The 14,748-nt window shown below is 31.8% G+C and overlaps 1 protein-coding gene and 1 long non-coding RNA gene across 2 annotated transcripts in view; both read right to left on the reverse strand.

Moving 5' to 3' along the window:
• Nucleotides 1-2,442: 2,442 nt before the first annotated feature.
• LOC111086289 overlaps nucleotides 2,443-14,748 on the reverse strand; it is a 19,351-nt gene continuing 7,045 nt past the window's right edge. The window contains exons 2-3 of the long non-coding RNA XR_002611017.1: nucleotides 6,272-6,276; nucleotides 2,443-2,453 (exon numbers count right to left, since the gene is read on the reverse strand). This is a non-coding gene — a long non-coding RNA (uncharacterized LOC111086289). The remainder of the gene's footprint in view (nucleotides 2,454-6,271; nucleotides 6,277-14,748) is intronic.
• Nucleotides 2,630-8,424, reverse strand: LOC106461593. Its single transcript, XM_013921436.2, has 2 exons — nucleotides 8,262-8,424; nucleotides 2,630-4,980 (listed from the first exon to the last, which is right to left on the reverse strand). The coding sequence occupies exon 2, from the start codon at nucleotides 4,978-4,980 to the stop codon at nucleotides 3,679-3,681; it is 1,302 nt and encodes a 433-aa protein (XP_013776890.1). The 5' UTR covers nucleotides 8,262-8,424; the 3' UTR covers nucleotides 2,630-3,678.

Here is a 14,748-nt window from a genome sequence, read left to right on the forward strand (position 1 = left end):
TGCCTTTATTTCACAAAACACGAACATTGTTGATTGCAAGTTACGTGTTAAATTTTGATTTTTATGTATTGTGTATTCTCGTATGTACATGAAATTTTATGCTAACTTTTTCTTATATGTAATTATATATATATATGTGTGTATGAGTGTGATGCTTATAATTATTGTAGTTGATCAGTATCAAATTTATTTCAAAGATACGTGTATGTAGTGACTAGTTCTAATAATGGCTGGAGACGGCTTAAATGGGTAATGAAGAAAAACTTTAATATAAGTTTAACATAACAGCAAAGTCTCAAAGTGGGTTCCTCGTCACCGAAAGTGACTAGTTCTGTTTCCTACTAACAGATGGGGCGTCTTGACTGTTGTGTCGTTTGGGCAGTGTTTTGAAGATGCATTATAGTTGCTGATTAAGAGAAGCATTAATTACGACCGAAAATTTCAGCAAGAGATTTGAAATAATAGCTTCGTTTTGAGTGTATTTACTGATAAAGTATTTTTTTTACAAATTACACTTTAAATAGCCTCCTAAATTTAGCATACATTATATGCACCACAGAAAACATCGATGAAGAACTTGCATACTTAACTCAATGCTATACTAACCTGAACCACTTTCCTACTAGAGTAGTTAGAGAAACTATTAAAGATTAAAAAACACATACAAAAGACATTTAACGAACACACAAACTAAAAAAATAAACACTCCACAAAAAAAAGAAACCTAATCACTTGCACTATCCCATATATAGAAAATATCAACATACCTCTATCAAAAAGAATGGCACATAAATATAACCTTAACATAACAACTAGATTTATTTTCACCACTGGGATGAAAATGAAACATATTTTAAGAAAATTATATAACGAGCTCACCCCACTAGGAAACATTTACAAAAATAAAGTGTACCAATTGTCCAGTCTTCTAACATAGGTGAAACAGAACAGAACTTCAACATCAGGTTAAAAGACCCTCCCCTCCCGCTCTGTACCCCAGACATTCCTAATCTTATAGTAAATATTTCACATAACATATTCCACATCTTTTCATACTTATTTACTTTTTGTTTGTTTTTTCTGTTCAGCCATAAATAAATAATTTGCACAATCACGACGATTGGTATGCACACACATAAGTAACCACTATTAGTTCTAAAATTTAAATACATTGTTAGATTGTTGAATGTTGATTTAAATATTAAAAATATCCTTTACCGCTAAAACTTGTGTTCTTGAGAATAATAGCACTAGTGATCTAAACTAATGCAGTGCTCCCAGTGGCGCAGCGGTACGTCTGCGGACTTAAACGCTAGAAACCGGGTTTCGATACGCGTGGTGGGCAGAGCACAAATAGCCCATTGTGTGGCTTTGTGCTTAATTGCAAACAAACAAACTAATATGGTTGGTGTAAAATATATCGCATTGTTTAAAGACGTCTGTAACTGAGTGTTGTAACTAGAGTGAGGTATTTTATCCGTAGTTTCCAGTGAAGTGCTAAGATCCTGTAGAGTTCGTATTTGATCAAATCATTCACACGAAAAAAAAGCTAGGAAAGTAGAACAAAAGAATCAAGCATATAATGATGAGATATTTACAAAACAGAACAGCATGAACTACTAGCAACATGATTATAAAAGGTGGTGGTACGTTTTACCCAGTTGTGTCTTGTTCAACTTAGCTGTTTGAACACTAAATCCTTACATATTTATACAATCTTTATATAAGTTGGCTCTTTTTGTAGATTATATATTTAAACAGCTTGGTTCTTTTTTGTACGTATCACATCTTTATGTGGCTGTTCTCTTTATTTTAAAGTTGTTAGTTTTTACATCTAAAAGAGCTTTTTTTCATTTAAATTTTCCTCAATACAAAGATTAATTAATTTTATTTGTGGATGTATTTTTTGTTTTCTTCTTTATATAAAGAGCTTGTTTTTTCAGCAAATTATGGGTTTATTTTATCAGCCGATATGAAAGATGTAAAAGCATTTAAATGATCTTGATCCACAGTCATTTAAATTGCAATGGTTTTTAATTTGTATATTCAAATTTAAGAACTTTAACAAAATTAGAGAAATTTTGGATATAGTGCTTGCCATCTTTTGGACAATTATTATTAATATTAACAACATTAAAAAGACCTTAGCAGTAAATTTCCAAAAGTATTGAAACCGGTCCCATTCCTTAGTTCAGAATAATGTAGGAAAGATGATTTGTACCTATAGTACGGACTTTGTTATCAAAGAATAACAGTAATTTTACAAATTTTTGGTTATTCATCTTAATTTGTAACCGATATTAAATTTCTGTTTTTGTTTGTTTGTTTAGATATGTTCATACAAGAATAGTGGCACTACAGCATTTAGAACAAATTTAGCCAAAAATTATTTCCTATACAGTCAGTCACACTGGTGCCTCTCCTGATAATTTGGCTGGATATAATACTTGTCACTTTTCTGACCAAGGTGTATAAGAAGGAAGAGCAGGATAGAAAAGATAAACCATTGATTTTTCGTATTCTTTGAAAACGTACTGAAAATAGAAATTTTTATAAAAAACAAAAGGAGATGGTACTTCAACAAACATGTAATTTAAGGTAACTTTTCGTTTTAAAATAAATCGTTTATTTCAACTGAAAAATGCAATATTTGGAAATAAAATATTGTAAATTTTACAGACACATATTTGGTAATATACAGATATATATATATATACATAATTTGGACTTGTACACACTTGTTACATATATACACTAACTGAAGTTACATACATATGACATGTACAACAGAACTGGCACAAAAACATAGAAATAAAACAAAGTACCCCGTCTTCGATTTGAAGCAATTAAATTCATTTTTGTTTTTGTTCACACATAACTTCATTTGATAAATATAGAAATTAAATTCATTTTTGTTTTTGTTCGCATATAACTTCATTTGACCAATATACTGTAGAAATTAAATTCATTTTTGTTTTTGAACACACATAACTTCATTTGACCAATATACTGTAGAAATTAAATTCATTTTTGTTTTTGTTCACATATAACTTCATTTAACTAATATACTGAAGAAATTAAATTCATTTTTGTTTTTGTTCACATATAACTTCATTTGACCAATATACTGTAGAAATTAGATTAATTTTTGTTTTTGTTCACATATAATTTCACTTGACCAATATACTGTAGAAATTAAATTCATTTTTGTTTTTGTTCACATATAACTTCATTTGACCAATATACTGTAGAAATTAAATTCATTTTTGTTTTTGTTCACATATAACTTCATTTGACCAATATACTGTAGAAATACCACTTTAGGCTGAAGAAAAGCTCTTACGGTAAGAAATAAACCAAATGAAAAAACGTATATGTGTTAACGTTATATTTATAAGTTATTTAAATTTCTTTCAATCAAAGATATAATGCTTTGCTTACTTTTGTATATATGTAAATTACATGAAGCTTAATGGATGAAAACAATGTTCCGCTGGAGCTTGCAAGTAAATATTTAAACAATAATAATCCATTAAATTAATCAAACCAAAAATTTTTATATACAAAGTGACTTCTAAAAGTGTAAATAAAAATATGGTACACAGATCTAGGGTTAAAATGAGAAGAAACAAGCTTAAATACGTTGAAGGTAATACACTTTACAAGTTCTGGATCTTCTCAAAAGAAGATAATAGTAATTAATAGCATAGTAAGAAGATTAATATTCTCCCGATGAATGCTTCTAAGACTGTTTGGTTGACACGATAGGCAAGATGTGCTTCTGACAAATCCATTTCTTGAATTTGATACTTCAGGTGGTGAACTCGTGCTGTCTTCTTTTACCGTAGTTCTACTGTTTGTTCTCAGTGATACTTTCACTGTACTCAAACTGTTCGACTTCACATGAGTAGTCAGTATCACGTCTTTCATTAGTGAATCAATGGTGAGATTTGACATAAGCTTGTCTGTCAACTCGCCCGAAGGACCCCAACAAAAACCATTGTGCAGCAGTTTCTCGTATTGTTTTGCTGATTTCCACATCCAGGCTAGGCTATAATCGCACCAGAAGAAGTTATTTGATATATCAAGAGAAGCATTAGCCAGAGAGTTGGGCCCATTATTCGGGATAAGAGAATCTGGCTCAGCCGAACTGAAGTTGTTCTTAGAAAATACCACTGTTTCTTCGACCGTAACATTCCAGAAAGCTCTGCTCTCCACGGCCTCCACAGTGTTCCCTTCAAATCGAAATTTACCGATTCTGGCTGATATTGCTTCCCCTGAAATACGACTAAACTGACAGTCTTTAAAAAGTATCTCATTTATGTTCTCAAGATTTAAAGAGGCTTTTCCCATGAAGTGGATGGAACTGTTAACAAAAGTTAACTTCCTTATATTGTGTAATATCATCGATGAATTTTGTAACTCGGAAATGTAGCTGTTGGCTATTATTAGCTGGTCAACATTGATCATGATAAACGCCAGTGGCTCCAAAGTCTCAATGTAAGAGTCAAATATCTGGAACTTTTGAATGTTATTGAACACTCCAAAAGCTGACAATGGCACATGACCCATTCTGACATTCCTAATGTCCACCAGACTAACATTTTCCAGGCCACCGATGCCGTGGGATTGTATGTTCAAATTTTCTATGTTATGTATCTTCAAAGTTCCCAGGTTTTTTACTTCTCCCATTGCAAAAGGTTCGATTAAAAACGACTGTAAGTAGGAGAAATGTAGCTCCTCTAGAGAATGATGTGACATGAAACCCAGCGATAATGTCACTTGTCGACACCCACGGACCATAATGTTTGTTGTTTCAAACGTAGTGACACTGAATAATCTAACATCTTGTCGTTGTGCGCATGTGCAGTTGATCATCGAACCAGTACAGATGCAAGCATCCGGAGAAGGGCATAAATGATATATTCCTTCACACGATGGAAGAAGCCAGACCAAAACCCATACATATACTAATGTCATCTGAAAAATATACAGTCATATATATTTATCGAGCATAATTGGGTGAGTCAAAACCAAAGACTTATCAAAGCTTTTAACAGCTTTTTTACTCTTGGTGAATACATGAAGAAAGTGCTAACAAATGCATTACATTTACAAAAACAAAGCTTTAAAATGTAATAAGGATGATAAATTCTAAATTCCCTCAACACAAAATCCAGGATTAACACGTCTTTAAAGTGTAGTAATCATCTCATCATCTTATTGGTTATGTGGATTATACAGATGGGTAGAAGATAGTACATTGCATTTTTTTAAAACTGAGATTTATAATAAAATACAACAGAGGCCACTTCTTAAAAGCCGCACATTTTATAAATTAACGCTTAGGCCCATATAACAAACAGTAACAGTCTGTTTTAACGGTTAGGCCCATAGAATAGGGAGTAGCTCTCTGTGGATTGCTTACAGTAAAATAAACTTTTAAAGTACATAGCATACAATAAATAAAAGATAATCGTAATCTGTAATGCTATATTATGGCAAAACCCACCGCTAAATTGATGTTTAAATTTTTTCCTAATGTCAGCTGATGATGATGTGAAATATAAACTTTCGGTTATTCGGGCTATGTTATATATAGTGGTTTCACACATTCATTTGTTATTTTAAAGGGAATCCCACATCTTATAAGTGCTTTAGTTTTTCAAAAACCATGGCTACACCTGAAAGAAGACACTTAGATGTTTCACTCATGTAGCTGACCGTCGAACAAACGGAAGTGCCGAGCTCTTTTGTTGAAAGCTGTTTCTCAAAAGATTATATTCATTCTCAATTTACTCACTCAGCAAAATTATTACAATCTAATACGTTATTATTGTAGAAGGACAGGTATTAAGCTATACAGAACATATTTCCAGTGGGTCATAGGTAAGTTACAACACTAAAATCTGGAAAGCGCCAATGGTTTATTATGTAGTTTTGCGCTAAAACATACAAACGAACAAATTTCATATTTATTAATATATGCTATTTTATGTAACTTTGTGCTTACCATTAAATGAAAAATAGAAACAGTCTAGTGATTTAGATAATAGTTAATAAAGAGAATCTGTCTGATAATTAATGATAAGATAAAACTCAGCGATTGCTGAAGAAAGAGAAATAATGTAATTGTTGTACAAGAAACAACATTTTTTTATCTGATAATATGAAAACAAGAATTTAGCTGATATTTAATTAAAAAAAGAATCGAACTAATATTTAGTAAAGAGAAGAATTTAATTTATATGAATTAATATTTAATGAGAACGAAAACTGAAATGTTAAGAATCAAGCAGATAATTAACAAAACAAGTATCTAAGTGATAAATAACGAAGACAAGAATATCTCTGATATTAATAAAGACAATATTTTAGCTGATATTTAACAATGATATGAATGTAGTTGATATTTAAATATACGAGTCTAATTGATACTTAAAAAATAAAACAATCCAGCTGATATTTAAGAAAGACAAGGATTAAGCTACAGAAAGTTAGCAACTATTTAAGAAAAACAAAAACATAGCTGATATTTGATAAAGATGACTATTTAGCAAAAGACTGACAATGGCAGGAATCCAGTTATTTGAAAATGAAGACAAGAACATAATGGCAAATTAATGATAAGTAGAATTTGATTAATAATAATAATTAGAGACATGGACCTGAGAAGTATATAAACTAGTAAAAGGTATAAAAATAACAAAGGAAAAACTTGGTAAGCAGCACTCGGTACATTTCAACTTCTTATATAGTGACAAGTAACTATTATGTATGTTACACGAAACTTAAAGGCACGTGCTAAACACGAGTTCTTCAGTAGTATTTAAGACAGTTAGTCAACACCACTCACTCGTGGGTTACTCTAATCAAATAGTGGAATTTAACTTTTATAACGCACTCACGATTTGGTTTTCCCGGTAAATAGGCACGAACCACAGAACTTCAGCACACTATTATTGTTAGTCAGTGGATAAAGTTTCCAGAATCTCTAGCTAAAAAAATCGAACCTTTTCCCAGCTATGTGGAACAAGGATAATTAAAAATTGGTGGAGGAATTAGAATGTGAATAATACGTTTTTACTCAAAAACTAGTCCTAACTGAGCAAGATTGAAAATGTGACTATTCACCATTAGATAGATATTGGAACGATGGGCATGGCTAACATTTTACCTTATTACACAAAGTCTTTTACGATCGTATGACTCTGATTTCGTCAGAACTAATGGTGACTGTTTCTTCTCTGTTATATATTTAGTAAAATGATGTACTCGGTAAACAATTGTTTCAGGTTTTCAAAGTGAAATAACTTAGTGGGTTTTGATTTTGCACTTTAACTACTTATTTAATGTCCCTTTATGTTATATAAGTAGCATACGAAACGTTCTTCCGATGCAAAGGTACCTTTGTTACTCGAGGAACTAAATGCCACTTTAGTTTGGCGTCGACTTCACTTATTTTGCTACCGACCTATTTCCTCAGTTGAGTAGCGTTATGGTAGTAAAAGTAAAACACTTATCAAGCTCGAACCGTTCGTTTTAAATTCGATGTTTAGGTGGTTTACTTCATCAGATTTCATTGTTTACTTCAGTATTAGATTTCATTGCCTACTTCATCAGATTTCATTGTTTACTTCAGTATTAGATTTCATTGCCTACTTCATCAAATTTCATTGTCTACTTCATCAGATTTTATTATCTACTTCAGTATCAGATTTCATTGTCTACTTCAGTATCAGATTTCATTGTCCACTTCATCAGATTTCATTGTCTACTTCAGTATTAGATTTCATTGTCTACTTCATCAGATTTTATTGTCTACTTCAGTATCAGATTTCATTGTCTACTTCAGTATTAGATTTTATTGTCTACTTCATCAAATATCATTGTCTACTTCATTAGTAGATTATAGTGTCTACTTCAGTATTAGATTTCATTGTCTTATTCATCAGATTTCATTGTCTTATTCATCAGATTTCATTGTCTACTTCATCAGAATTCATTATCTACTTCATCAGATTTCATTGTCTACTTCATCAGATTTCATTGTCTACTTCATCAGATTTCACTGTCTACTTGAGTAGTAGATTTATGTATAAACCTACCTTTTAACGCCCTAGATTTAATGTTCAACGTTACTAGCTGAAGAACTGTTCTTAGGATCAATACAGTGATCAGTTATATTACAACAATACATTATTTTAGTCATACCCATTGTTATACATATCATATACATTGAGAATTTTTCTAAAACCTACCTTTCAACGTCCCAGGTCTAATGTTCAACGTTACTAGCTGAAGAATTGTTCTTTCGATCAACACAGAGCTCTGTTATCTTATAATCCAGAAGGAAATTCCTCGCGGGATTTCCGGCCAAGGGCTCCTCCCATGTGTGTACAAAACTGACCCCAAAGTGTCAACAGGACCTAAGAATCCAGATATGGTTTCACATTATTAGCATTAAGTGTTTTTCAGAAGAACCTATATGTCTATTGCAGAAGCCAAGCAACACACACACACAGCCTTAAGATATCTTAATTACAAACATAAAATTAATGGGGAAATTGCAGTTTCAATGCAATAATAAGCACTTTGAGTTTTACTGTATTTATAGTGTACATGAAGTATATCAAATTAACTTTCTTTTCAATAACGTTATTCAGTGTAAAGTGGACTATATATTATATCCCTTGACAGCATGAAGAAAATATCCTCCGTTTAAAATAAGGCTCAAGCTGACATCTGTAATGCGTGCCTTTACAGGTAGCAACACTAGATTCACATCGACGGGAAACGGAAGTTACCTGAAACATTAAGATGAATTATTTCCTGTAGAGAAACTTCACCAATTAACAAATATGCTTACAGGAAAGTGTAATGAAGAAATATATGCCTTGATCTTTCAATCTTCACGTGAAAACGGCCCTATTATAAATGGTTAATGTTTTATGATTTTTTTATCAGTTATAAAAGATATGGATTGTGGAATGCTCATGTCAACTAAAAAGTCTCAATCTTTTCTAATCCTATACACCCTCCGGTGGCTCAACGGTGAGACTGGGGGCTTATAACACTTAAAGTCGGGTTTCGATACTCGCGGTGAGCACAGCACAGATAGCCCATCGTGTAGCTTAGCGCTTGAAAACAAACAAACAAATAAAAGTTTCTGATTCAGTTACAGCTACTTTAAAAGCATTATATGTATGAAGGTAGACGGTTTTCAACTGGAAAGTCTCAGGATGTTTAACAAGAAATCTCAATCTATTTTCAACCGAAATTGTTCTCAGAATTTAGAGAGCTTTGTATAACTCTAGGTTCCAAAATGCTGCTTTGTCTTCATTTTACAACTATAACTCTTATGAATCCGATTCCACTATCACTCACGAAGAATACACTGCCATAAAAGGAATGAGCTAATAACGAAAATATCTTCGTCACCCGACCTGATAAATGTAAAGGTGTTATCCTTAATAAACCCAATTACATTAACAAACTGTAATGTATTCAACACAAAATTCAAAGCTCTTAATGTTGATTGGTTAAAGCTCACCATAAAACGCGAAGAAAAAATACAGCGAACCTTAAGAAATTATAAGCATTGCAATTACATATCAGAAAACGTTGTTGAAGATAATTACTCTATAGGCTCACATCCAGATCTCTTGTATAGGTCACCTAAAGATCCCAAAACTAACATCTCTTATGATCCATTTTGTTCAGCATCGGTTTGCATACTTATAAATTGGTTAAATTTATTGTTTTTATTCTAAATTCACTTACTTCCAACGAGTTTACAGTTAAAGATTTCTTTCCCTTTACATAAGAAATTTCTAAAATTAATAATGCTGATTAATATATATACTGTCTAGTTTTTGATGATACAAATGTTACGTCTGTGGTCATTTGTTAATTTTCCGTATAATGTAAATTTTATTTCCGATGAAACTTCAGCGACACAAGTCCTTTCTTAAATAAAACTAGTTTATGCCCTCTCAATACAACTTTGCAATACAATTAATCTCTACAGTCACTTTAACTTAAACACACGCTATAATTAACAACGATTCACACACTTTACTCCGCGCTTGATTCAGTTGATCTATATCTATCTATGCCGTCACATCTCGCCGGTCTTATATATACAAAATAGAGGGCGTCTCGAGCTTTTGGGAACCTTCTAGATACTCATTACGTGTTACCAGAGTCATGTGACTTCCGCTGTCGTAACACAAATAATCTTTTCCCCAACAAAAATGAAATATACACAAGTTTTAACCACCAACAGTTCGACGAATTACTTAATTTTGCCATCAAGGATAATCACTTTGTCTTCAACGGTCAGCTATATGACCAAATAGATGGCGTGGCAATTGGGTCACCTTCAGGGCCGACTAACATATTCCTTTGTCACTATGACCGTTCTGGGTTAGACACATGTCCTGCTGAATACAAACCGACTTTATATTGAAGGTATGTTGATCATACATTTTTACTCTTTAGAAGCTCTAATCACATCAAACAATTCTTAGATTATTCAAATTCGAAACACCTTAATATTAATTTTACTTGTGAAACTGGAAAAAAGTGGTAAGTTACCCTTTCTTCATATCCAAATCAGCAGGTTAGATAACCAACTTGCAACATCTATTTATCGTAAGAAAACATATACAGGCTTACATACTCGTTTCGACAGTTTTATTCCTCCCTCCTTTAAACGTAACCTGATACTCAGTCTTCCCAATAGAGCATATAACATCTTTTCTGACTTTTTCTCTCTTTATACCGAAATAACCACCATACTAAATATTATAATAAACAACGGCTATCCCTTGCATTTTATTCAAGCCCTAACACACAAATTTCTTTCTAACAAAAATGAGCCCTAAAAAACATATACTGTAGACAAATACCCATTAAAACTGATCGTCCCTTTTTTTTTAGGTAAACAAAGTTTCATACTGAAGTCACAAGTTTTATGAATAATTAAAACTTTTTATTCACAGATTAGACTACAAATGATATTTAAAACATCTTTCTAGATTCAAAATCTTTTCAGGTCTAAAGACCTCTTACCTACCCCTACACGTTCCATGTGGTGGCTGTAATTCACTGACATTGGAAAAACTCTGCGTCAGTTACATCTTCGAACATATGGGAGTGTCAAGCAGATCTGATAAACAATTATTAAATCCTTTAAACTCCACAATTCGCGTACATAATGAAATCAACCACCACCCCACCTTGATTAAAAATTTCAAAATAATCTCATGTGGATCCTCCAATATTGAACTTTTAATTAAATAAAGTTAAACTATTATAAATAAATTAACAACTTTAAATAATAACACAACTTCATTACAATTAAGTCTTTTTTGAATAACATGGAAAATATTGTTACAATACTCTATGCCCTTTTGTTTCTGTTTTTTTAAGAGAACATGAGTACATTTCTTTAACTACGAGAGGAAAATCAATACAAAACAGTGGCTCAAGTGAATCTTTTAAAAAACAACGAAATAGAATGCTTCTTAGCGAAATATTAAGAAGGTGAAATACACTAAACTGAAGAATTATTCTCATTTAAGCAACTTGAATAACACGTATCAGCATTGCATTATTATCTTTGTGTAGATAGTACTTTCAGATATTCATCTAAAACTATTATCGGGAATATTTTGGTCGGTAAATTTTCTGCAGCTAATAGATCTCTTATGTGGTAGAAGAGGAAATATATGTTAAAAAAAATCGTTACAGTAGTTGATGTGTATTGTTTTATTATGCCATTTATTCGTACAGTAATCCTATCTTTGTATAGGAATTTCATGATTATGCATACTTGATACTACTAACTTACTCTTGTGCATTACTCCATCGTACAAGTTGTTCAAACTTATTAACTTTTGACCCAATAAATCTTTTAGTTCACTGCTTATTTTCGAATTATACCACTTTCAGGGAATTCCACCTGTCATCAGTAAATTTTGAGATAAATTTGAAAACGCTAAGAGTAGGCCTCATATAGTGTTGGAGTGTGTATTATACGAGTGGTGTATTTAAAAGTATTTTACTCCTACATTAATCTAATTTTTATATAGGACATTTTAAGGATATGCATATATGACGATACTAATCAATTTTTGTCTATTATGTAGCTAAATAAACTGTCCAACTATCTAAGAAATAAACTTGTAGCCCATCCGTCATCCAAGTTATCACTTTTCACTGAATTGTGCTTCTTTCAGAGTATTGTAGCTTTCGTTATTGATCTCATAGAATATGTAAGATTTTTATATCTATTTATGTATGTTAAAATATATATATACATACAGCCATATCATTCTTATGATGTTATTTTGGAATCAGTTTTTGTTTAAATTTCTGTAATTCTTTTAAATTTTCTTTTCTGTATCATTTCATTTGGAACTGCTTTTAAAATGGTTTAGTGTTATGAAAAGAGCATCTGTTACAGGCCAGATTATTGGATAATTTATCTATTTTGACTATCGGGGATCAAGAATTGTGAAATATTTAGTCTGTAACGACAATGAAATTTTTATAAGTGAAGATAATGTAAGTTATATAGACGGTGACACTCACTGTTGAGAATAATGTTAATATTGTTACGTCTCCGTTTGTTAATTGATTTCCCGTAAATTCGTTCCTACGAAACTTTAGCGACACAAGTCCTTACTTAATAAAACTGGTTTATTCTTTCCGAATATAACTTTACGATACACTTAATTTCAACAATCGCGCTAAAACAAACGCTATAACAACGAACGTGCTCAACTTCAATAATACTCTCTGACTGCAGATCAATTACTCACTGTTTACACACACATTGTTCCGTCACGTTGTCACCCTCTTATATATATATACCAGACTACCCTATATCTAGTAATCTCCCGACTATTCCCGAAGGTTCGAGAGGTGGCGTAACACTAGTCACGTGACCTCGCTGACGCAACAATATAAAAATATATGTTGTATCGTTCGTACAAGCTTATGTCAGTACTCGGCCATCAACCTACCGCTAAATCTCGGGCTACTTTTTACTAACGAATAGTGAGATTCACGTTACATCCTCCCTATTGTCGAAAAGGACAACATGGTACAAGGAAATATAACAATATATAAGATGTTATACTTATCACATGAAAGCTACACTAAGCCGTAACAGCTAGAGTATTAGCATTCCTACCAAAATAAATTATAGATGATAAAAACCTTTATACACATTGTATTATAGTGAATCATCTAAAAACATCTTTTTAAGTAAACAGATTCGTCACGTCATACGATACTACAATGATTTTTGTACACCTTAACCGTAAGGTCGAATAGCGAACATCGAATTCAGATGGTAATGACACGTTAACTGAATTCCAGAAGCATCTAAATTCGATCAGCCTTACTATACAATTCACTTTAGAAGTTGAAGATGAGAGATGTTTAAACTATTTAAATGTTTCTGTAAAAAGAGAGAGGGACTTTCTGTCTACTTCTGTATACAGGAAGCCATTCTCAGTTGCCATGCCTCCGTATGTGAGTTAGTGTCATCCATGGTCACAACAAATGGCCACATTTTCGTATTTTGTTTATAGGGTTATTAATGTTTCTTCATATGATGAGGATTTGATGTTAAAATTTTCGTATTTAAAACAGATAACGATCAACCTAAAATCATAGATAGGATGTATAGTAAATATTGAAACAAACTTCAACTTTCTGGATGTACTAAATTGTAGATAACAAAAATGGAAAGTAGAGAAAGAATATGTTTGACGTATGTTTCACCATGGACAATAAAAATAAGTAATGTGTTTAGGCAAAATATGAAGTAACATTTACTCCTCAATTAAAATTAAGTCATATAATTAATGGTTTGAAAGATAAAATTCAGTTAAGGGATAAATGTGGTATCTATAAAATTTCATGTACGTCTGGTCTAAGTTATATTGGACAGACAAGTAGGAAATTAAAATTTAGATCAACAGAACATCAAAATGCGGTGGATAAATTAAAAACGAGTGAATTGGCTTTGGTAGAACATGTGGCGAATTCAACATATGTTATTGATTGGGATGATGCAAAATACTTAACAGGTAACGGAAAAAGTTGAACGAAATATAAGACAATCCTCAAAAACAAAATGAATATGAATAGATATTTAGGCCCAGGAGCCACAGAAGTAAACTTTTGGAAATAGTTGTTGTAAATGGTGCCACTGTAAAAACATGCTAATTATACACGTACGTTAGGTTTATAAGAAACTTTACGTGTACTTCGTGATTTATTCTCCTGAAGATGGTGGAATTAGTTGCACCGAAACATGTTTTAAAGTTTTTCTTACCTATATTTTTATACTTTACATTATACAATAAATTATTGTGCAAGTAAACAACGTTGATATCTCGTTTTATTAATTTTATTTAAAATGATACAGACTGTCACTTATAGAAGAAGAGTATCACAGTGTTGATTAATGTACCATAAAAAACTCCTAATGCAGTATCAATTACATAATTTGAACAACTCGCGTATTACCAGTCACTGAAAAATAATGAAAATACAAAATTATTTAAAACTCGTTGAAAATTAAGAGAAAAACATTATTAGTAATAAAATGAATAAATCTAATACACCGGCAATAAAATGGGAAGTGAATCAAAGATAGACCTAAGTGAAGCCGGGTGGTTTTCAACTCTGGACTTAAAGTCGGGTTTCCATCAAGTAAAAATGGCT

The sequence above is a fragment of the Limulus polyphemus genome, unplaced genomic scaffold, assembly GCF_000517525.1.
Source record: "Limulus polyphemus unplaced genomic scaffold, Limulus_polyphemus-2.1.2 Scaffold994, whole genome shotgun sequence".
NCBI classification, from domain to species: Eukaryota; Metazoa; Arthropoda; class Merostomata; order Xiphosura; family Limulidae; genus Limulus; species Limulus polyphemus.